Genomic DNA, 24933 nt, shown 5'->3' on the forward strand with positions numbered 1-24933 from the left:
CCATCCCTGCTAGGGCCATAGGGCAAAACCCGCAGGAGGACATGGCAGGTCTTCGAGCAAACACAACCTTGAGCAAGATGAGACCTGAAGCAATGATTTCTCTGTCCCTCCTGGACCCAATGTGTATCACTTTCCCAAACTCTCCTTCTTCCGTGAGAATTCCAGACTTCGCCTTGTCAGGGATCTGCGATAACAGATCCTCACCCCACGGTACCCTCCCAGCCCCGTCCCCCATGACCTGGCAGGGAGAACTCGGGTGACAGCTCCCCAGCTGCAATCTTAGGCGGTCGTGGGGACTAAGATCAAGCCAAATGGGGGTGGGGTGGGGGTGTTGGGGTGCAGAGCAAGAGGAGAGGAAAAGCATTATTTGCGTTTGTACAATCCATTTGGGTAACTTGTGGACAGATCCGTTCCAAGTGCTTTTTGTGTGGAGACTGGATTAACAACACACAAGCATGAAGCCACAGCAAAACTGTTTTCTGAGCTCGGGTGAGTGAAGTGTAAAGGAGGTGACAGTGAAATGTACATTACAACCCGCTGTGGTCAGGCGGGGGCCTCGTGTGTGTGTGTGTGTGTGTGTGTGTTCCCAGAATTATTTGTGTGTGTGGCTGAGCAAATAAAAACGGGCCCTTATTATCCAGAATGTAAGGGCAAGGCCATACATACAATGTGATCATATATATAGGAAAGCATTTTGAGGCTACTAAAGATGACAGGAAAATGTAATGTTTAGCCTTAGCTGGTTTTGCTCAGCGGTTGGAGCATTGGCCCATGGACTGAAGGGTCTTGGGTTTGATTCTGGTCAAGGGCATGTACCTTGGTTGCAGGCTCTATCCAGGGCCCCTAGAGGGCAACCAATCGATGTGTCTCTCTCACATCGATATTTCTCTCTCTCTCTGCCTCCCCCCTTCCCTTCTACTCTATCTAAACATCAGTGGAAAAAATATTCTCAGAGGAGGATTAACAAAAAAATGTAAAGTTTAAACACTGCTTTGTAGTGTCATAGAAAGCGTGCTGGAGCAGCACCTAACTCTCCACAGGTGTGTACGTAATCGCGTCTTCTCTCTGATTCTTTGGGCTGTTTACACAGATAGGATCCCGGCTGCTTCTGCCATTATCCGGCTGAAAATTGCAGTCATGTTGGCATCCCCGCAGGCCGCGTGGGGGCGGTCTGAACGAATGTCACCCCTGTTCTTGCAGCCCCACCAAGTGATGGCATGGCGCTCAGGCATATGTTACAAATCTGTGTCACCTTCAGATGGAGGGATTTCTAAAAATGGGAACTAGGATTTAAAATGCTGTTGAAATTTTGGGGTCCTCCATTTAATGTCCAAAATTGACCAATATCTAAAAAGAACTAATATGAGTCCGACTGGCATGGCTCAGCAGTTGAGCGTTGACCTATGAACCAGGAGGTCATGATCGATTCCGGGTTGCAGGCTCGATCCCCTGTGTGGGGTGTGCAGGAGGCAGCCGATCCATGATTCTCTCTCATCACTGATGTTTCCATCTCTTTCTCCCTCTCCCTTCCTCTCTGATATCAATAAAAATATATTTAAAAAGAAAAAGAACTAATGTGAAACTTTCCTTACTATCTACTTCCCCAGCCCCATAAAGGCCCACACGGGCCCCCTGGAGAGAAGGGAGGAAACATTTCTGGCTGCAGCCTCAGTGCACCCACTTTGTGGTTTGAGAGCTGCTGCTTGGGAAGAAAGTGAGGCATGTACTCAGATACCTCCTGGAACATTCCAGAAAGAGGCTCTGTACTTGCTAATGGGTGGCTGTCCTTCAGGAATGTGGACAAGAGGCCCCGCTGGTCTTTAATGTTGCTAATGGCACTGTAATGGGAGTTTAAAGGCTTAAATTTATAGTTCAAAGCCAATTAACTTCCTTCTCATCACTGCCTATTGTAGGAAAGTAAAAGGCCAAGAGACAAAAGAAACAGTTACGGCCTTCAGAATGGGGAATGAAAAATGCCGTTTGCTTAGGCAAATACATATATCAAAGTTCTTTACATCCAAATCCCATTTTTAATCAGGTTGCTTCCTTTCAATGCCCGCCGTAGCTTCCTCATGTTCCAGCAGATAACTGAACATCTTCTCCAGAGTGTGCCTTTAACATTTGCTCTGTGCGCAAGAAAACCCAGGCTTTATCCCCAGACACCTTTTTCTAGGGAGGCGACTGCTCTGCTGAAGTAGACATCACGTTAAAAATTAAAAAGCCCCGTGACTAGTGCAGCACAATATCCTTTGAGAAAATGTGGGGGTGATTCTTCCAGGGGACCCCCTAGCGGACGAGAAAGTGCAGTCACTGAGGTGGGAATAGGGGCAAGTATCAAGGAGAAAGTGGGGAGCCTGCCCCAGGTGTGACCAGGCCGCTGCCCCTGGAAGGATGGGGGTTGGGGAGTGGAAAGGAGGGGGCTGAGGTGGGAGGGAGGAAGGCAGAAGCAAAGGGGGGGGGGCAGCTGGAAGTGAGGAGGGGACAGGGAGAAGGGGGGTGGAGAGAAGGAAGAGAAAGCCTGGAATGATCAAAATAGTAAATCAAACCTAAATCAGAAAACCGAAGTCGGGCAAATGGTTACATACGTAATCTGATTGCGCCAGCATACTTACGAAGAATGACGTGGGTGATAACGAATGCAAATATAAAGACTGTCAGAAAAGACAGAGATAAAATAAACATATAAAAAAATCTGTAGTTTCTTTTCCCCACACAGTTGCCTACCCAGGGACAGTGGTGATCAAACCGTTCTGAAAAGAGAGGCAGAAAAGAAAAAAAAGGGGAATCAATTAATCAAGTGTCTTTTTACATGAAGGAGCCTCCCTCCCTCCCCACCCAATGCCGACAATATAACAAAAATAACACGACTACGTATTTACACACGAGCCACTCAGAGCAAGGCTTAACATGAAGACATTTCAAGAACATGATTATTCTTTCCACAGAACTTGTCTGTTTAAAGGAAACAAAGAGTATACATTTATTCTCATTACAATGAGAAAAGTAAGATTTCACCCTTTGGTAAAAAACAAAACAAATGCAAATATAAGGGCTCTGGTTCACAGAACTGTCTTTCCTTAAGAGGGTACCAGCACCTCTGACGTCAGTGCTGGGCAGGATGGTGTGGGGTCCCCGCCTTCGTGGGTACAGGTTCTCATGGTGACCATACCGAGAGGTCCCAAGGGGCCAGGACAGGACAGAGGGACAATCCCTGGCCTCCCATCCCAATGACAATTATTTCCTAAGAAATGTCTCCGCTATTTCAATAGTCAGAGAAGAACTGATATTATTATTATTTTAAAAAATATATTGTTATTGATTTCAGAGAAGAAGGGAGTCGGGGAGAGATAGAAACTTCCATGATGAGAGAGAACCATGGATCGGCTGTCTCCTGCACGCCCCCTACTGGGGATTGGGCCCACAATGCGGGCAGCTGTCCTGACTGGGAATTGAACCCGTGATCTCCTGGTTCATAGGTTGACGGACGTTCAACCACTGAGTCACGAGAAGCAGCCAGTCCTCGCAGAGGATCTGGAGAGAAATCTCAGCGTCACGGTCCTGGTGACAAGCCAGTGGCCTCTTAGCTGCTGGCCCTCAAAGGAAAGCAGTTCTGACCGGCGTCCATGGGAGTGCCGGGCTCCGAGGGCAGCTGGGAAGGGAACCCGAGTCCAACTATGTCATTTCCCACGTCGGTGACCACACAGGCTGCGCAGTGGCGAGGTCCACGCGCAGAAGGGCAAAGAGAAGACACGCGGATCAGCCAGATTTTCCCAAGACTCTGAGGCTGTTGTCTTGGGAGACCTCTTCCTTCTCTACCCAGGAGCGCAGGAAATGGAGAGGCGTGGAGGCTGGGCCAGAGGCCCGGGACGGAGCCTCCACTCCAGCTGTGAGGCCGACTCCACATCCCACTGTGGAGGCTGAGCCTCTTCCAGAGCTCACAGCTGCAGAGGACAGCAGGGCGTGGGGGCATAGTTAACAGCGTGGGCCCCACACAGTGCCAGGCTGCCTCTCCCCCTCCATGGACACCTGCTCTCACGGGCAATCTCTCTACCCCAAGTTCCAACACCAGCTCTACCCGATGGCGCCAAAGTGGCCACATGCCGCCTTCAGCAACAGCCTCCTGCTGAGCCACCTGCTATCTCAGCCTTGACCCCAGAGAGAACTTCCCTTATCCCTCCCCAAACACATTCCTCTTCCCACTTCCCGCCTCCTTTCTGTCAACCCAGAATCCCACCTTTTCCCCCCTTTAATCTTGAAGATACGTTTTTATTGATTTTGAGAGAGAGAGAGAGATCGGTTGCCTCCCATACACACCCTGACCAGGGTTCGAACCCGCAACCTTTATGGTAAATGGGATGACACTCCGACCAACTGAGCCATGTGGCCGGGGCCCAGGCACCATTCTTGACTCCGTTCTTTCCCTCCCCCTCACATCCCATCCACGAGCAAGTCCCATCAGCAACTCCCACTGTTATCTAAAATTATCTTAGTTATTTATTTGCTTTTCACTGCCCACCCTACTCTGAGCCATTAACAAATATCTGTCACATAAATGAATGAACCTTCTTACCACCAACAGGACACCCAGGCGAGCAAGCGCATCGCCCGATGTCACAGAGCTGACATACAGACCTGGACCACCAAACACCAGTGCCACCAGTGAGCAGGCGCCAGCACCGGCAGGATCCGGGGCGAGGCTGCCGCGAAGGAAAAAGGCCACAGTGCCTGGCTTCCAGGCGTTCCTTGCCTTCTTCATGGGGGACCCTTATTCTCAGACTCCAAATACTCCTCAGTCCCAGGCATGGACTCTAACAGGGAAACCTAACTCAGTGTGGAAATCAGGCTGCTCCCACCACACACATCCTCCCTTCATGGGTCGAGGATAAACTGGGACGGGGTGAGGGCGTGGGGGTGGCTCGCCCAGTCCCACACGGTTCTGCTCTGAATGCCCGGCCTCGGCTCCAGGGAGTGGGGGAAGCCCGGAGCTGCCTGGGGCCGGTCTGAACGGGAGGCTGATGTTCGTGTTACGTGGTTTCCAGGGAGGAAGAGCATCGAATCTGGGCACGAGCTGACACGGGCATGGCTCCTGGGGGCCTGGCTGAAGCAGCCACTGGCTGGAAGGGACAACATCTGGAGGGGGGGGGGGGCGCCGACAGCTGGCAGCGTGAGCTGCGTGCAACCACAACATCTGAGACGTTTCAAACAACTATTAGTAGAGGTCGGTGTGTGCATTTCTGTGGAAACACTGACGGGGTGTGCTCTGTCCTGGGGGGCAGGCGGGGGGGGGGGGGGGGCGGGGCGGTGCATGTGCGATGGGTGGGTCTTTGAAAAAGCACTTGGGAGTCATTGCCACATCCACATCCTTGGTTCTGAAGATGCTCCAGCCAAAGGGAGGGTCTCTGTGCTCCACATCTCAGCAGGATTCCTGGGAGCTATTCCCTAAGAGGCCGCATAGGAACAGAGCCTGGGGGGGGGGGGGGGGGGGGGGCGGGGAGGGTTGGGGCGGCAGGGGGGAGCGCTACACCTAGAAGGTTCTCTAATCACAGAGATCCGAGTCAGCGTGTGTGTGTGTGTGTGTGTGTGTGCACGCGCACTGCTCACACCTGTTAGCATCTCACTGCCCTGGGATAGTCTGTGGGTTTCCTCTCCTTCCCCAGGTGAGGTTGTGAAGTGAGAAATCATTTCTCATCACCCCAGTCGCCCTGGCCCCTATGCAAGTGCCTGGCAGGGAGCAGTCGCCCCCAATATGCTCTAAGTGAGGGGAGACGTCTTCAACGGCCCTTAGTGTTTCTGACCGCGGCTCCTGCTGCCAGGGGGAGACACTGGGGCAGTGGTTCTCAACCTTCTGGCCCTTTAAATACAGTTCCTCATGTTGTGACCCAACCATAAAAGTATTTTTGTTGCTACTTCATAACTGTAATGTTGCTACTGTTATGAATCGTCATGTAAATATCTGATATGCAGGATGGTCTTAGGTGACCCCTGTGAAAGGGTTGTTCGATTGCCAAAGGGGTCGCGACCCACAGGTTGAGAACCGCTGCACTGGAGAGTGACAGCAAAGGTAAGATTCGGGCGCCGAGGGCAGGAAAGGCAGGGGCCTGTGAAATGTGAATCTGTTCGGGAGGGCTGAGCGCTGGGCAACGGTGACTCGAGCTAAAAGGGCTGAGCAGACGGCTGTTCTGTTCACGTGAATCAGCTCCGGAGAGACGGGGCCTCTAGCTCCCAGCGGAGGCAGAGGTGGTTAGTAACCACAGCTCACAGGACATTACGGGGACCCAGAGGCATCGGGGGAGTTCCAGTGGGGGCAGCAGTTCCGAAAAGTCACCTGCCCTCAGATTCCAAGTGGGGAAGAAGGTTCCTTTAAAATGGCCCGTGGAACCATAGTCTAGGAAAAGGCGATACATCCTATTTTGTTAGCCCCAAACTCTAGGTATAACGAAAAGGACATCATTAACGACGAGGAAAACTACCGCCCACTGAGCGCCCGTGACGTCATTATTGCATTTATCCTTGACCACAGCCCACACTTTCCACCAGAGGGAGCTCCCAGGGAGGTGAGGAGGTGCCCCAGGCCCCGCAGGCATTGGGCGGAGTGACACCTGCCCCGATCCTTTGTCCGCCACAAGCTCTATAGACGCAAATTCAAATATTGTGGCGTGTGGGGATGGTTTCCGTTTTGGACGTGTGGCAGTTAATGGTTAAATGAAGGTTTCATTTCTGGGAGAGACGGAATATAAAAAAGAGCCCTTAAAAACAAGGAGAAACGAAGAAGTATTAACATTGGAGGGGACAGGAAAATCCATTGAAATATTAAGGGAAAAGTATTCAAAATGTTCAGAATTTGAAATGTCCCAGAAGCTGGGCTCTAACGTAGGCCCTGGAGAGTGGGATGCAGGGAGAGATGAGAACCTCAGGCCCAGCGCAGGCTGGACATGTTGGACTGCCCGTCGGCGTGGGCTCGGGGAGCCTGGGCCTCAGCGTGGTCAGGAGAAGGGATCATATCCGACTCCGCTCTCCACGAGTGGCTGAGGTGTGTGAAACAATAGATGTAAACATGCAACTGAAATGTGAAACTCCTACTTTGAATGGTAATTAGATTTTAATGAAGTTAAATGTTCTTAAAGGTATGAAGTGGAAAAGGATGTTTCTTTAAACCTAGGACATTAGCTCGGCCGGCGTGGCTTAGTGGTTGAGCGTCGACCTCTGAACCAGGAGGTCACGGTTCAATTCCTGGTCAGGTCACATGCCCGGGTTGCGGGCTTGATCCCCAGTGGGGGACCTGCAGGAGGCAGTTGATCAATGATTCTTTCTCATCATTGATGTTTCTATCTCTCTCTCCCTCTCCTTTCCTCTCTGAAATCAATAAGAATATATATTAAAAAATCTTTAACTGACTTAAGTGCTAGAGGACCACATTCTTAGACACTAAATAATTCACGCTGTTCCAAAACTTTTAGCGAAATCCAAGTTCTTTGTGTGGAAACTAATACAATAACTAATACAGGATAATATAAGAATGAACTCTGTTTTGAGTACGCACAACTGCAAACCAATTTTGCCCCAGCCTGTACTTCCGTTCCCTCAGATGTTCTGGGTCTGACCTGGAGACATAAACCTGAGACAAAGACGGACTTCGGGATGCGAAAGGGGGTGAGACTCAGAGATGAGCACACGCACTCCCCAGACACCGGCCAGGAGCCCCCGTCGGGGGAGGCAGAGCAGGGCGAACAGGTGACAGACGGAGACGCAGAGAGAGACTTTCGTGACGTGATTGCCCGTGGCTTCTCTGGGTATCGAAGCAGAGCTGCAGTCTGACCATCGCAGGCAGCAGTGAGGCGAGCACTTCTCGGGGGGGTAAACACAGAAGCCCTGCTCTGTGACAGGTGGCCATCCCCACGCATCCCCAAGGCCTGGGCTTGATGGCGGACCCGGACGGGGGCAGAGTCCCTGCCCAGGCTCTCACACTTGCTAAGAATCGCCTGGCGGTTTGCTAAAATGCAGACTCCTGGACGCGGGTATTCCATCTAAGGAATTCATACCTACTTACATGTACTTAGACCCTAACAAACATGTCATGAAGGAGATTATTCTGAGCGATTAAAGACTTGGTGGGATTTCATTGTATTTCGGTTATTGCCTCTCTTGCAATTTTAATGTTCATGGAAGTAACTCCTGGTTGAGAAGGAGCCTGCCGGGAGGAGGGGGTGGGGAGGGGGGTTATCAGGCTGAAACAAAAGCGTGGCTCCAGCTACAGCGTGGAGACTCGAGGGGGACAGAGCAGGACTGAGAGGATCTGGGGCAGCCAGGGACGGAGAGGGAGCCGCTGTGAAAGGCAGGAAATGAGAACTGGCAGGAAGAGACAGAGAAAACAGCGCCCTGACAACTGGGAACGGTTTTAATTTGACACAAGAGGAAGGGAACGGCTTCCAGGAAAGAATGTCAACTTACAGCCGAGTGAGTCAGAAAGGTGACCTGGAATGTGTCGCCTGTCCCCGGAGCTACTCACACTGAATCACTGATAATGAGCTGGAATGAAAACCACCTCTTTCTGAGAAACAGCTGAGCTGCTCATAAGGAAACCAGGAAGAAGTCAGCGCCAACATCCATGCCCAAGTCTTATCTGCCTGCTTACAGGGGGTACACCTGGCTCTGAGCTCGTCGTATCGACGACTAAAACCTCTTACGAAAACGGCCGCCTCCTGCACAGCCATGGATGAGTCTGGCTCCCTCTAAGTCTTGCAAAGTGCGAGTTGCCTCACAGCGATGGCAACGTTCCCCGACTTCTCTGTCGTGCAAGTCTCGTGGAACCCCCGGGCCCCACCATAGATGATCTGTGAGAAGAAGAACCTCCCACTTTGTCTTCCGCTGACAGATCTCGTGACTGTATGCGCTCATTTCAAGTCAGAGGTGGGGACAGTTATGGGCCAGGCTGAGGCACGCAGGAGCCTTCCGGAGGGGACACGGAATGGGAGGGAGGAAACATAACAGGTCGCTTGAATCCAAAGCATGCACAGGCTCTGCTGCTTCAACCAGAGACGCTAAGGAGAGTTGACAGGCCAACTCGAAGGCTCGGGGCCCCCTCAGGAGCAGAAATCCCAGGGGCAGCCTCCGCGAGTAGCAGACAATCTCGGTGATTTGCCTCTTCCACTGCTTCCAAACACCCCTGCTCCTCCCGACTGGTCTCTGAGCCTCCGTCCTACTGTCCTGTCCGCCTGTCTACCTGCTGGGCTTCTCACTCTTCTTCAACCCAGTAACTCCTACCAATGCCGTGACACTTGGCGTAGTGACCGGCACAGAGAAATCTGGTCTCTCAAAGACGCCCCCCCATAGCCTTGAGCGCACCCCACTGTGCACTCCTCTCCCACAGCCTTCCCCAGCAGCTGCAAGGCCCTCTCTAGCAAGAGCTGTGCACGTAATGGTCACTTTGGAGACTTGGAGAACGGAAGTGGACAAAGCAGAAACCACTCACACACATACACACATGAGCCACTCCAGCTGATCTGTGGGTTAGGAACACACTTCGGCCTTCATACTGTCTAACACTGCATCGTTCTTTATCCAAAGTGCTGTTGGTTATTGTGGCTGGCTTGGTCTTTGAGTTGAACTTTACTATTATCTTATCGTGTCCCCTGCCTCAAATTGCATTGAGTTTATAAATAACTTTGTGGAGACACTGTGTCTTGACTTCTACCGTGGTTCCTGATACACAGTACACTATTTTATTGCATTTATTTGGTGTCTAAAAAACCTACTAAACTTAAAAAACTAGCTCTCATGTTTGTTGGTACTGTTACTGTTGGTTTTCTCATCATCTATAAGAAAGTGATAATAGTGTCTGCTCATTTTTGATGGTTATATGTTCATAGCTTTCTCATCCTACCATGTTAATTAGAAAAGCTAGAAATGTTACATATTAGCAGTGATAGTGGGCATCCTAATTTGTTCCTAACTTTAATGTAAATAATAAAGTATTTTATTATTTTTTGAAAAAGTTAGCTTTGAAAAAATCATGTTAAAGGAATATTCTTCATTAGTTTTCTATTGCTAAAGAGCAAATTACCACGAATGCAGTGGCCTTAAACAACACCAATCTATGGCTTGGAAACGTTAGCCGTCAGGAGCCCAGCTCAGGGTCTCTCCAGGCTGAGATCACACGGGCGGGGTGCAGGCCTCGGGCCTCCCAAGCTGGTGCGGTTGGCAGGATTCTCTTCCTCTCCCCTTCCCATGCCCCCCCCCCCCCCCCCCCCCCCCCCATCTTCAAGCTGCACCGTGAGCTCCTCCTCCTTCTACTTGGAATCTCTCCATCTTCTCTACAGGGCACTTGTGATCACGGTGGCCCATGGACAGCCCAGGATCCTCCCCCTCGTTTAAGATCAGCTCATTAGTGGCCTGAATGGCGCCTGCAGTCTCTCTGCCAGGTGAGGTGACAGAAGCCTGGGAGCGATGTCCCAGGGCCAAGGTCACGCAGCCCAGCCGAGATCCTGCCGGCCACGCCTCCAGCCTCAGTGGTCCGAGGATCAGAGCTAGAAACAGAGGCCAGGCTGCGGTGTCCATGATCACGATCACACACTTCCGGCCTCTGACTTACTGATAAATTAATAGGTTCAGGAACATTAGAAAATCATCGCATTCCTGGAATACGCCTTTCTCTGTCAGAATGACGGATCCCTTCTGGATGAAGCTGGCTATGCCATCACGCCGGCTCTGACGTGCATTTATAAATGAGAATCTCTTTTCCCTTTTCTGCATCTCATTTCTGTCCGGTTTTGGGGTTCACTGTCTTGCTGAAATGAGCTGAAAGGCCGTCCAGGTGCTCTCAGCTCGAAACACTCCTCAGAACACGGGGAGCCACGCCTCTCTGGCGAATTCTTCAATAAACTTCTCAGCTTTCCCCTGTTAGTCATCTAGTTAAGTTTTCCTCTTGTTCTCTGGTTAATTTCCCATAAAACAATGTTTCATTGGGATTTTCATTTCAATTGGTGTACAAAATAGTGTATTTTCCAACAAGTAAAAAAAACCTACATTTATCTCATTTGAATCTGCTATTTTCACTTTGTTCTTTTCTTTCAGTTTCACCAGAAGTTTACCTTTTTGTTGTTTGTTTTCTACAGAATTAGTTCTGTGGTCGCTTTTTTTCTGGGTGACTGTTTTCTTCCTCCTCTCCCCCCGCCCCCACCTCCCCGGTTTATTTTGCTATTCTTTTTCTATCTTGAGATGGATGCTGTGTTTGTTTATTTGCTTCTAAGTTCGGTTTTGTGTTTTTTTTGTACTCGACTTTTAAAAACTTCTTATTTCACGGATTATCCACCATCCAAGCAAACTTCCTGTTTGGGGAGAACCCCAAAATAGGTGCCAGGCGAGGCCCCACTCTCCCGCCCCATTATACAAGCTGGGAGTGGGGCAGGGCCTGGTTGTAGAATGAAACAGGCCCAGATGCTCTGGCCAGACCTCCGAAGCCAGCACTCACGGGCCTCCCAGAGGGAGTCACAGTTCTAATCGGACGTCAGCAGCGGAGTTAGAGCCCAGGGTGGGGACACACACCTTGCTTGTGGTCCTGCCACCTCCTGTGCTGTCCTGTCGCTGATGTGACCGGCTTGGGGCAGCCACCCAGCCTTCCCAGGCTCTCCCTGGCTTCCGAGCCCGATTCTCCAGCCTTTTCCTTCATTTTTTGAGCTACCTGATAGTTTCCAAACAATTACTTTCCTGCTTAGGTTAACTGTTTTGTGTGTTTAAAACTTAGAATTCTGACTGGCATAGAGTTTTCTTTTGCATGGTCCTTATGGTCATTCCCTAACTATTCTATACTTGCAATTTCAAAGTTTCTGTCGCCCAGGAGTTATGATGTAAAGTTTTAAAAAATATTACAATTGGTTAGGTTTGTATATTATATCTTTGTGGCTGATTTCTAGTTTTATTGTTGTGTCATCAGCTACATAGTCTGTGCGACATTTGCTTTTTAGGAAGTTAGAAATTTTTGTGTGGCCTCATGATTACTTTTTGTAAATGTTCTACAAACAGTTTAAAAAGGTAAGTACACTTTGCAGAAACAAAGTTCAGCATCTACTTAAGAATGATATCATTTTATCCTTTCAGTGTGCTTATCCGAGCCATCAAAACTGGAGTTAGGCTACTGTTTCTCACTAGCATTATGTTTATACCGAATTACCCTTGCATTTCCTAACACACTTTACTCTCTGTATCTTGACGCCGTGTTATTTGGTACGTGTATTTTGATGACTACATTGCTCACTGTAGTCTTTACTCTCATTGCTCTCTCTGACCCACGTAACATGATACATATAATGCTTTCTCCCTTCAGCTCTCCTTGGTCTGTTTTTAATGATGATGGTGGGGACTGCCTTTTACTTTGATGCACCAGCTGTGAGCACAGCGCCTGACACACAGGTGCGCATTAAACGGGAGTGAAAACCAGGATCCTGGAGACGAGGTGCACAGCACAGCCCTGTCTGTTTCGGCTTCTGGTGGGATACATGTGCCAGGTCACTCCATTCCTTTCGAGTGACGGGCTTTCCTATGGGAAGGGAACGGCCTTCTCACCACCCAAACAGTTAAAAGGCAACCCCAGGTGCTGCCTGCACGCAGACCAGAGGGAAGCTGCCTGTGGCTCTCGGATGCACACCTCTCAGTACAGGCACAGCTGCGACGCAGAAAGGGGCTCCCTGGGCAGCGGGGGCCCGGCAGAGCACACACACAGGATGTCTGCAGGCCCAGCTCAGGGGCCCACATCCCACAGGAAGCAGCTGGATGGGGCGGGTGCTGAGGGGCAGAGGGAGAGCGCGGAGCGAGGTGTTCAGGAGAGAAAGCGCAGCAACAGAGGTGGGAGTGAGAGAGGGGACAGAAGGATTTTAAAGACAAGGGTGAAGCTCTTCCAAAAACAAGAGCAAAGGACATCAAGTCCCCGCAGAGGGCCTCTGGAGGTCCTTCGTGCCCCCACTCCAGAAATGACAGAGGGGACAGGAGAAAATGGGACCAGCACCCCCTCTCCAAAAGTCTGCACTGCTGAGCTCCCAGGGCTGCCATGGCCTCAGGCTTCAGCACCATCGTCTCCCCCAGATGTGGCCTGCAGTGCAGAGAGGGCCCTCCCAGGCAGGGCCCAGGCAGGGCGGGGTCTGGGGCCAGGCGGCTGCTGAATCCGGAGGCCACCTCTCAGTTCCAGGCCAAGCTGCCTCCGCCTGGCCAGTTAGCTGGGTCCTGACCCAGAGCCCCCTGGTCAGGGCAGGGGTGGGGACTCATGTGGGATTTCAGGACACACGCAGTCAGTCTGCAAGGACCTCACGGTGCACGTGTGCTTCCCTGGCCCCGGTGACTCTGCTTTAACGACGGAGGGAGCCTGGGGCTGCGAGGGCAGAGCTGGCCCCACTGCCCGGCTGCTGGTTGTGCCGGATGGACAACAGCCCAAACACTCTGTTTTGAGTGCGCAGAGCAACGCGATGGCAACATAGAGAGAGACCTAGAGAGAGAAAGAATGAGAGAGAGGCGGAAACAGGTGACGAAGCCAGGGAGAGAGGCATCCGCTTCAGTGCGACCATCACCTAGTCCCGCCAGGCTGCAGCAACGGCCCGGCCGCTGTGGGGACAAGCCTCGCGCTCTGCAGCATTTGGGAGGTGCGGCAGCATCTGTCCTGTTACTCATGGCAGCAGCATTCATGACAAGCAGTCCTGAGCCCGGTGTGGGTGCCGGGCTTCCTGGGTGCTTGCTGGGCGCTATCTCCCTTAACCCTAAAGACACCTCGGAGGCAGCTCCGGGGTAACCCCTCGTGCAGGGGTGGGAAAAGTCGGGGGTGGGGGTGGGGGGTGGTCAGATCACCTGCCCAGGGGCCAGTTGACTCAACGCCAGCACCAGGACTCGGGCCTGCGTCTGTCTTAGAGCCATGTCCCCGTCACTGGCTCTGCCCACAGGTTCTGTATTTGCACCAGAGTTCACTCTTCCAAACCGTCTGGGAAACGGCATTTCCCTCTCTCCGCTCCCAGCGCAAAGCTACGTTTACTTGTGAGCCTAGAAAGGATCAACCCAAAGCCAGCGGTTACTAAGGGAAGGGAAGCCAGTGGCAGCCCCAGCTCTCAGCACATCACGTATGTTTCACCCTGGCTACGAAGAGTAGAATCCCTTCAATAACAACTTTCCATCTAAAAATAAACTAGTGGCCGGCCCTGCCATTACACCTCCCAGCCGGAGACGCCTGCTTTCCACGCTATTCCCGAAGGCGGGAGGTCCACCTCGCTGGTCTGCTAATGGGCCCCACAGAGGCCGGAACGGAGCTCAGTGAACGGGAGACCTGAGCTGGATGGGTCGGAAGCAGCGGTGGTTTCCCAGGAGGGCTGTGAGCAGCTGCATCTGACAACCAACTGTAGCTACTCATTCCACCTTCCTCCACGGTGCGGCCCCCGGTCGGGGGTGGGGGTGCAAGCTTCAGCCCTAGGACCACCACATGATGCTCAGAGGCAGCTGTTGGCAATGGGCTTTTGGTCCAGTGTTTCTCCTCTTTTTACTTATTCATTAAATATATTTATTTTTATTAACTTCAGAGAGGAAGGGAGAGAGATAGAAACATCAATGATGAAAGGGAATCACTGATCAGCTGGGGATGGCGTCCTCAACCCAGGCATGTGCCCCGACCAGGAATTGAACCGTGACCTCCCAGTTCACAGGTCGACGCTCAACCACTGAGAAACACTGGCTGGGCAAGTGTTCCTCCTCTTGACGCCACCCCCAAACATCCCCTTCCTCTCCTTTCCCTTCACTGTTCTCCCAGTTACAGGCGCCCAGTATGCTTGGCTGTGAGAGCTGACTGCCACGGGACTGGGATTTATCGCGTCGGTTGCGGAAGGCTCCTGGCCATTCCAGACTAGGGACTCTGATTTTCCCAGCTGGTGGTTTCTACGAGAGAGGAGACCGTCTGAAGCAGTTATACCAGAGGAGAAGTGCACCGTTCACTGGGGTCGACACTTCATTTTGTAAGGGGATTTTACACCTAATTCCTCAGGGTCCTTTAAGGAACATGTAAACCTGTGGGCGATGGAGGGAACATATGAGAGAATTAGATGACCTTTTAGAAAGTGTTTTATAATAACCCAAAGGGATTTTTAAAACACTATGAGACAGGGAAGAAAGCTGTGTCATGTGTCATGTGTCATGATTAGGCATCTAGCCTAGAAATAAGACACGAGGACTGAGACCAACAAATGAATGAGCAGAAGCAGTCAGGTGTCTGGTAGACATTCCACAAATGGTAAAGAGAAGGGAGTGTGAAGTTAACTCCCTACTATACGTAGCAGCTGGACAAAGTCTTTGGACTCCAGGGGAAGGTGTGCAAATCAGAAGATTTTATGTGAAAAAGTGTAACTTACATACATTCCATCCCATAATATATGTAACAGCAGAATTACAGCTCCCAAAAGGGTCCTGAAAATCCCTAGATTGTTCCCCTGAAGATACTTAAGCCACTGTGATGTGTTGGCTTAAAAATGTCCTCAAGATGGGCCTGAGCTGGAGTCCCCAGGAAGGGTATGAGAAACCAAACAAGGCTGTCAGTGTCCCTGTAGAAACCCCGATGTGCCCTCACATGGAGGACCAGGTATGCTTTTGGTCCTCCCACCGCAGATGGCTATAGGACAGTGGTTCTCATCCTTCCTAATGCCGAGACCCTTTAACACAGTTCCTCATGTTGTGGTGACCCCCAATTTCATTGTTACAAATTGAACATAATTAAAGCATAGTGATTAATCACAAAAACAATATGTGATTATATATGTTTTCCGATGGTCTTAGGCGACCCCTGTGAAAGGGTCGTTCAACCCCCAAAGGGGTCACGGCCCACAGGTTGAGAACCTCTGCTATGGGAGATCAAGAAACTGTCCAGGGAAAGCCAATCAAAAGTATGAAGAGAGCAGCATTAATCACAGCAACAGTGCTCACAATTACAGAGCATTCGCTGCACACCAGGCACCAGGCACTATTCCAAGTGCTCTGCGTGTGTTAAATCACGTATTCTCTCAACCATCCCACGAGGAAGGTATTGCTATGGACCCCGTTTGGAGATGAGAAAACCGAGGCACAGAGAGCTGAAGTAGCTTGTGTCCGTCACAAAGCTCGGATCTGCGTCCAGGCCATGCGGTGCCCGATTCCAGGCTCTTAACCACAGGCTACTTCCCACCTGGGACAGACTGAACCGAATTCCACGCTGTCCCGCCGGGAGCGAGGCTACAGGTGATTCATGTGGGCCAATAAAACCAAGACAAGTTCCGATAGGGGAATCTTGGCCTTTCTAACGAACCGTAGAGGATTCGAGTTAGAATAAAGCACGTTTCAGATAAATAAGAGGAAAACGGCTTTGCACAGCAGGAAGTACATGATACCACTTTACTTTCCCCAAGGAGAATAGACCACCTATTCTGACAGACGTAAAGAGAATGTTGGCAATCGATCGTGTGTCACCGAGGGAACAAGTTTGCTCCGAGGCGTCTGGTCCTTTCTGCAGGAGGGAACGGGGTTTCGGGGCCTACGTGCTCAGGAATGTCCTTGGGTATGTCTCTTAGAGGCAGGTGTGGGGCTGAGCAACGAGGCCTTCCCTCGTCCGTTTCTCCCTGCCCTCCCTGTGCCCGGGGTCTGCTGCCATCTCCTTAACAGGAAGTGCTTGATAAAAAATTCCAAGGAGCTGAGGAGCCAGGTGGATTGTAGAAATCCTGTGCTGGGTCGGCGGTGGCCTAACAGTAGGGCCGAGTCCTGCAGCTGAGGACCGCTGGTCTCCACTGGGCTCCCTCTGTCCGTCCCCTAGTCCGTCCTGGGGGAAGTCAGTAGACAGATGGGAGGTCTCAGTGGTCTCTGGGAAAAGTGACAATCCTGACGGTAGGCCCGGAAGTCTCCTGGCCCCTGTCCCTTTTTCTCTCCTTCACTTCACATGCCTCCAACTCCCTACACCAGCTGCCCCTGGAGGCACCACACAGAGCACAGCCGGCAACTCCCGCAGCCGCTCACTGGGCAACGGGGGGACCTCGGGGTGAGGTGGTCTTATGTCAAGTGCCTGCTGATCTGGCGGCTCCAGGGAACAGGAACCCCTGTATGCGTGCTCAGGCCTCGGGCGCTGCACGGGACAGGGGGTGCTGCAGGGTGTGAGAGAGGAAAACACGGGGTTTGGCAACGCTGGGCTCGGTGCCCGGGATCAGCGGCAGGAGGCAAAGACGGTGAAACATTAACGATTACTGAGTGTCGGTTTCACAGGCTTACAGAGACGCACACACTCCTTCTAGCAAAGGCAACCGGCCACCCCATCAGCCACAGGCGCTCGAGCACAAGCAGAGCTGGGGACAGAGGCGGTGTTCGCTTCTACTCACCTACGCAGTTATCACAAAGGCTACAGTGAGAGGCACGAGGGGGCCGGAAAATCTTGCAGGTGAAACAATATTTCAGTTTCACGGTCTGGCCATTGATGATGACTTCTTTGGTTCTGGGAGGCGAGCGGTACCCCCCCCGAACTGCTGCCGTTTGCGATATCTGTGGAGAAAAGAAGAAAAAGAGCACACGCCCTTAACAGAGCACCTCCTCTGCAGGCCCTCGCACCTCGGGGTCCCTGCGCCTTTCTGGGCGTCTCCTGACACCGTTCACACAAATGCGCTGAGGGCCGGAGGGCTGGCTGTCCCCTAGCCTTCCAGCTCCTTGCCAGGCAGGTGGGAGTGGCCACGTGACGGAGCTCTGGCCAACGGGGTGCCAGCACGCGGGCACTGCCCAGAGGGTGGGAACCTTCCCAGAGTCCTGCTCACTGTCTTCTCTCTCCTGGGGTTCCCGATCTCGGGACACACTGGAGCCACAAACCTGGGTCTTGAAGGATGGACTACGCCCAGGAAGACCACCCGAGAACTCTTCACTGGGCTACGTTGTTACATTGTTGCCTAGGGCAGTGGTAGGCAAACTGCGGCTCTCGAGCCACATGCGGCTCTTTGGCCCCTTGAGTGTGGCTCTTCCACAAAATACCGGCTCTTCCACAAAATACCGACTTCTGCGCATGGGCCACGAAGTTTCAATCGCACTGTATGTGCGTGCCCCCACGTGGTATTTTGTGGAAGAGCCACACTCAAGGGGCCAAAGAGCCGCATATAGCTCGCGAACCACGGTTTGCCGACCATGGGCCTAGGGAACTCTGCACTGGGCTATGTTGTTGCAATATCCAAAGGTTTGGTTTCACCTGTTACAGCAGCTAGCATTGCCCTAATTAATACTGAGGGTGATAGTGAAGCTGGGCAACCAAGGGGTCCAGGCTGCCTGTCATTACAGGGTTGGATCATATATGAGCGTTTATTCCAATACTGCAGGCAGCATGGGAGAGCAGCAGGTCACCCACAAAAATCTGCTCTGCAGCCCCCATAAGCCAGCTGCTTAGATAGAGTAGGACAAAGATTACTTGGGGGAGTAGGCAATGCAGGCTGGGGTGGGACGCCATTGTTTGGGCAACTAGGTTGTTAATCTTTCCATGATAATAGGCAGTTATTGAATGAGAATGGACTGCATGGGGGTGGGGGGGGGGGGCGCATACAATTCCCAGCCAGGTTAGAATGTCCTTTCTTTAACCAGCACAAGGCAATCAGAGTTGACAGCATGATTAATATTTCTCATAACCATAGCCAGTCCCCAATATTCTATTTTTGCCCCTAATGATAGTACGTCAGGAACACTTTGTCCGGTGTACTGCAAACTGAGCTCAAATATCTCTTCATTTTGCCCACTGGCCTCCTCAAAAACACCAGGATATTGCTGTGGGGAATAAATAAATAAATATGTATATATATGTGTGTGTGTGTGTATATATATATATATATATATGCAATCATTACGTGTATATTTTAAAAATAATGTCTATGTTTTGTTTATTGTCTGACCTTATTTTTTAGAATCATTTTTTAAATGTTGAAGAAAATAGAAATACATCTAATTTTTAAGTGCCATGTTATCTTACAGCCTGGTTCTCGTCCCTGAATCACAGGGAGCTTTTCAAACTCCCCCTAATGCAGGGACCCTTCCCCAACCCATTACATCAGAGACTCCGGGGGTGGCCCCGACGTTGCAGCGTGGAGAGCCCTGCTCTGCGGGAAAAGAAAACACCCAGTCTTATCCCCGCGTAGACCCTCACAGCCCTCGCAGGTTGCCCGGGAGAACTGGGGCAGCCAGCTGTGTGGGAACAGGCCACAGGCCACAGGCCACAGGTGACAGCGAACAGCGAGGATATCCGTGCGGGCTCCGGCCAGGGCTCTCACGGGGAGAACACAGGCAGAGCAGGCCCGGGGCTGCAGGAAACCACGGGAACCTTCGTGTTTCTCAAAATAGTGTTGATACCAGAAAGGTAGCTGCTCACTTTAGTCCACACACACTCGAAGGACAGACAGCGACCCTGCGGCATACACCTGGTAAATTTCCAGAGGCAGGAAGGAGTCCCATCATCCACTCAGCCCCACACACACTCAGCCTGACTTCATCGGTGGAGGACAGTCTGGCCCCAGGGGAGGAAAAGGCTCCCCAGGGATGGGACCCCGCAGCCGATGCTGAGGACCATGTTGCAGGGCCTGTCACTCCCAGCGTGGTCTGGGCAGCACCCACTCACCAGCGCCTGGCAGAGAAGCAGGCTCTGGACGCCCCTGAAGTAGCGCCGCAGACTCTACGTTTGCCAAGACCCCTGGGGTTCGTGCGCGTGGAAGTCTGAGAACCCTGCTCTGAGGCCTGTGGGTGCTCCCCCTCCGCACATCACCCACGCCTCTTACCCTCCCATTCCCCCTGGTTATGTGCCCAAACACACGCCCGAGTCTCGCTCACAGGAAGCCGCTTCACACGCCACTCCCAGCCACCCAAGCGTTTCCCATGGAGACCCCACCCCGGTGACCCAGAACAGCGATGGTATCTGCAGAGCCGCCCTCACTCACCGACAGAATCCACCACCCACCTGGGATGATTTCAGGCCCCTCCCCTTCACCCCAATCTTCTTTAAGAGGCTCTCAGAGCCCGGCTGGCGTGGCTCAGTGGTTGAGTGTGGACCTAGGAACCAGGAGGTCATGGTTCGATTTTCAGTCAGGGCACATGCCCGGGTTAATCCCCAGTGTGGGGAGTGCAGGAGGCAGCCAATCAATGATTCACTCGCATCACTGATGTTTCTATCTCCCTCCCCTCTCCCTTCCTCTCTGAAATCACTGATGTTTCTATCTCCCTCCCCTCTCTCATAGCCCCGAAACCTGACTCTCACCCTTTAGATCAAAGCTTTGGTATTTGGAAAATACCAACCCCATTAGCAAGGGGGACCTTTTGAGTGATTACTATTTATGGAAAATTAAAGTTCCACAAGCGATTAGAGAAGGAGAGGAAGGAGAGTTGAACCCGAGGGGGAGACAGCAGTCTGGTGGGCACGGAAGTGGAGAAGCGAAGAGCAGACTTCCTACTTTCCCTCCGTGAGGACAACCCTTCTACTTAGGGTGAGTAAACGGCTGTGGCGCCATCCCAAGGGCTCTTGGTGGCCTTGCCCGGCAGGACACCCTCCTGGCATGTGCCTACCGGCCTGGCACCCCAGTGGCTGCCCTAAGGGACGGTGCTAAATGCAGCAGACCTCCGGGGAGGCCCTGAGCTCCCACAGCATCGACACTGGAAGAGGAAGGATCTCAGCCAAGGAGTTCGTGCTTCCCTGAGCTCCAGGGTGAAATAACTGGCTTTGAACACCAACGTGAAGGTCAGATCTCTCCTGGTGCCAACTGGGTGCCACTGGGGCCTGAATTAATTATGACCTGGTGCCTCCCTAGCCTTATGTCGGCTGTGAGATCTACTGTGTCTGTTTAGCTCTTGCAAACATGGGTAGAAAAAACTAGAAAGCAGACACAGGTTTAAAAAGAACCAGAACCCAACCAATAATATTTGTGTTCATTTAATGAGAAGAAGTTTAAACACTGATTTGTCAAGGAGATGTTTTAAGAAGCAGGGATGACAAACGCATCCACTATTGCAGTGGTTCTCAACCTTGGCTGCACATTAGAATCGCCTGGGAATCTTTTTAAAATCCTGATTTCTGGGCCTTATCCCCCGGAAATTCTGTTTCTTTGTTATGGGGTGGGGCCACAACATTAGTAACAAAGAAACAGAATTTCCGGAGGATGAGGCCCAGAAATCAGGATTTTAAAAAGATTCCCAGGCGATTCTAACGTGCAGCCAAGGTTGAGAACCACTGCACTAGAAGGACCGCTAAGCGCGCCTAGTTCTGTGCGGCAAGGACTTGGAGGAGGGAGTGTTCGTTAGCGCACCTTGAGACAAACCAGTGACCTCGTCGTTCCAAAGCACGTTTTCGAGAGATTAAATCTTTGATATAAAGTGAGCTGAAGGCCAGAACCCAACCTGGTCTCTGGGCTGGACAGATGCTATGATGTTCACAGCTACCACAAGCTCTTTTCTGGGGGTTAGGGGGTGTCTGTTATATATATTCACTAAGTAATGCAACTAAAGACAAGAAAAGGAAGTGCTTAGTAGTTATGACCTTTTTAATTTTAACCAACTGAGTTAATCCAAAATATGCTTATAGCTAAATGAAAATTAATGGCCCTCTTATTTTTTGCCAGATTATATTTTCCACCTGGGTGCCCAAGCCTTTCCCTCCAGCGTAAAAGAAATAAAGGTGGCTTTGTCCTTGCAAAGTTTTCATTTGCCTCCAATTTTGTTAGAGTCCCCTGAGCACACACACAAAACTGCTGTGCTGTGTGAATGAAAATCGATTCTTCTACGGAGGCCAAAGCTAGAAATATCTGTGTTTCTACTCCACGGGCACAGCTTCTGCGTTATCAGAAACCACCACATATTATGTGATGACAGAGATCCATTTGGGAGGTCAGTGTTTGCAATACTGTAAGACAAATAGATGAGAACGAAGGTAAGAACTGGGCACTAGAAATCATGCCAGGGCAGGGCCGTGTTTCATTATTATGGCCAGGAAAACCTGAGAGTCTTTTATTGAAATCTGAGTGGCACTCATACGAGGGCATCAGCAAAGACCTGAATGCAAGAACTGGCTTACATCTCATTCTGTACAGTAATGAGATGTGATTTTACCTTTAACAAGGAAAAGAAAGTTAAGGCTGCCAGTACAGAACTAGTATATAGTATCTATAAATACACTCTATTTTTTTTATCTATTAAATGTATTTTATTGATTTTTACAGAGAGGAAGGGAGAGGAATAGAGAGTTAGAAACATCGATGAGAGAGAAACATCGATCAGCTGCCTCCTGCACACAGCCCACTGGGTATGTGCCAGCAACCAAGGTACATGCCCTTAACCGGAACCGAACCTGGGTCCCTTGGGTCTGCAGGCCGATGCTCCATCCACTGAGCCAAACCGGTCAGGGCTACACTCTATTTTAAAGGAAAACCATGCTCATCCATTATGGTCTCATACTCTTATCCCTTTAGTCAATACAGATTGGTTAAAATGAATAAGAATCTTCAGTGACGACAATCAACCCATCAATATCTATCTACCTATCTATATGCAAGTTCCAAAAGTGTGTGTGTGTGTGTGTGTATAAAGTAAAAGCATAATATGCTAATTAGACCGGACGTCCTTCCATCCTTCTGGACGAAGCCCGGGCTGTGAGGGCCAAGGCGGTCACTGCCATGGCGGCGAGGGCTGAGCCCCCTGCTGCAATCGGAGCCCGTGGGCTGTGGGGGAGGGACCGGAGGTGGTCAATGCACCTCCATAGCGACTGGTCGAGTGGTCATTCCGGTCATGACGCTTATGGCCTCTGGCCTTTTATTATATAGGATGGAGAACAACTTACAGTAAACCAGAGGCCCGATGCATGAAATTCATGCACGGATGGGATCCCTAGGTCTGGCTGGCGATCAGGGCTGATCAGGGCCAAAAGGCCCTGGCAAGGTTGGGAGACAAGGCGACGGTTGCAGGGCCGGGTGTGGAAGGAACGGACGCCAGATGCCAACGCCACCCTCGGTGCCCCACCACCATGCAGTTCCCCGCCTCCCACCCTCCACCTTTCCTCATGGCCACCAGGGCCTGCTGGGTCGGGGGAGGGACAGGGCATGCTGGTCGGGGGAGGGATCACAGGAGGTTTGCTGGCTGGGGGGAGGGGCCGCAGGAGGTTGACCACCGGCCCTGAGGAAGGAGCCAGCCCTTGGCCCCCCTGGGAAAGGGGCCACGTTCTCTGCCACCCACCCCTGGCTCCCCATCCCAGCCCGGGGCCTGAAGGCCCTGGAGAGGTTGGGAGAGGAGGCAACAGTTGCTGGGCCAGGCGCAGAAGGAAAGGACACTGACGCCGTCGCCGCCGCCACCACCACCACCACCACCACCACCACCACCACGTGGTTTTCTGCCCCTCCCCCCCCCCCCCCCCCCCCCCCCCCCGCTTCCCTCGCCACCGCGCGGATCGGGGCCTGCCGGGGGAGGTTGCCTGTGGGAGCACACTGATCACCAGGGGGCAGCTCCTGCATTGAGCATCTGTCCCCTGGTGGTCAGTGTGCATGATAGTGACCGGTTGTTCTGGCTGTTCGGTTGTAAATGTTGTTTAGGCTTTTATATATATAGATGTCAACAAGAAGGAAGTGGTTAAACAAGTTATGATATATGGTCATACACCTACTAACGGTGGAGTAGAATGGTTCATGATATATTAAAATCTGTTTTCAAAATAATGTGCAATGTGAGTCCATATTTTTGTGAAAATATATTATGTAGAGGAAAAATACTGGAAGGATACATCAAAATATTAACCATGAATATCTCTGATTGGTAGGATTAAATAAATAAATAAATTCATTAAAAATAAAGAATTAAACAAATTCTTTCTTATGCTTTTCAAGATATCTACAACCTATATTATTTTGTAATGAACAACAACAACAAAAAGATGACTTTTGAGAGAATTTGGAAAAGGGCATACATTTGCAAAAGGGGTTGGGGTAGTTTTGGCTCCCTACAGTTCATAAAGTTAGATGTCAATGGAAATACCTCTGCTGCTTCAAAAGCTAATTATAAATTCATAGGTTTCATCCGTGGTTTTAAAAACATGTCCTTTCTACCTCTCCTGAAGACTGGCTGTGAGCAACATGTTTTTCAGACTCCTTTTCATCCCTGAAACTCTTTAAGAAGGAGGCTATGTGACTCATCTCGGGCCACTGGTCACTCTTGGACGTTTCATTCTCCTCTTGGGCCTCTGGCAGCCACACAGGGCTGGACGAGGCCACGCCACACAGTCAGATCACAACCCAGGTGATCTCAGCGTCACATTCATCTCCAGGAGAAGTGCCTTCGTGCTGCTGGGCACTGCGTTCTTCGATCTGTGAAGTGTTGTCCATATATCATGCCAGGAGAAAGCCAGGGGAAAAGAACATTTTCCTGGGCGTAGGAGACCCTGTCACATCGTCCATGCTCTGCCACCGCCACGTGACGTAACTTCTCTGGGTTCCTCAGATCTATATAATGGGAGCTGGAGAGATGACTGATGAGGTTCCCAACTGCTTTGGGGTGTAGGACTCTGTACAGGGCTCGTGTTCCCCAACTTTTAGACTCCACTTTGCTTTGTGCTCTTCAAAGGCATGTGACTAAGTAGGAATTAACTGAATGACTTGCCTACGTTGTCCGTGAACACGATTCTTGTATTTTGCAGATGGATTGAAGGTACACTGTAGGTAAGCACTTAACGAGTGCTTGTTGACCTAGATCCAGCCCACCCTTAGATCAATACCCTAATGCAGTGGTCGGCAAACTCATTAGTCAACAGAGCCAAATATCAACAGTACAATGATTGAAATTTCTTTTGAGAGCCAAATTTTTTACACTTAAACTATATAGGTAGGTACATTGTTATTAACTTAATTAGGGTACTCCTAAGGCTTAGGAAGAGCCACACTCAAGGGGCCAAAGAGCCGCATTTTGCCGACCACGGCC

At 51.1% G+C, this 24933-nt stretch overlaps 1 protein-coding gene across 1 annotated transcript in view; it reads right to left on the bottom strand.

Moving 5' to 3' along the window:
- ZDHHC14 (zinc finger DHHC-type palmitoyltransferase 14) overlaps positions 1-24933 on the bottom strand; it is a 167048-nt gene that overhangs the window by 12859 nt on the left and 129256 nt on the right. Inside the window, 3 exon segments of the mRNA XM_070417412.1 lie at positions 2613-2750; positions 17352-17487; positions 17489-17511. Of these exon segments, the coding sequence (XP_070273513.1) occupies positions 2613-2750; positions 17352-17487; positions 17489-17511 (297 nt within the window).

The sequence above is a fragment of the Myotis yumanensis genome, unplaced genomic scaffold (assembly GCF_028538775.1).
Source record: "Myotis yumanensis isolate MYYU_CA2020_CCGP unplaced genomic scaffold, mMyoYum1.0.hap1 SCAF_6, whole genome shotgun sequence".
NCBI classification, from domain to species: domain Eukaryota; kingdom Metazoa; phylum Chordata; class Mammalia; order Chiroptera; family Vespertilionidae; genus Myotis; species Myotis yumanensis.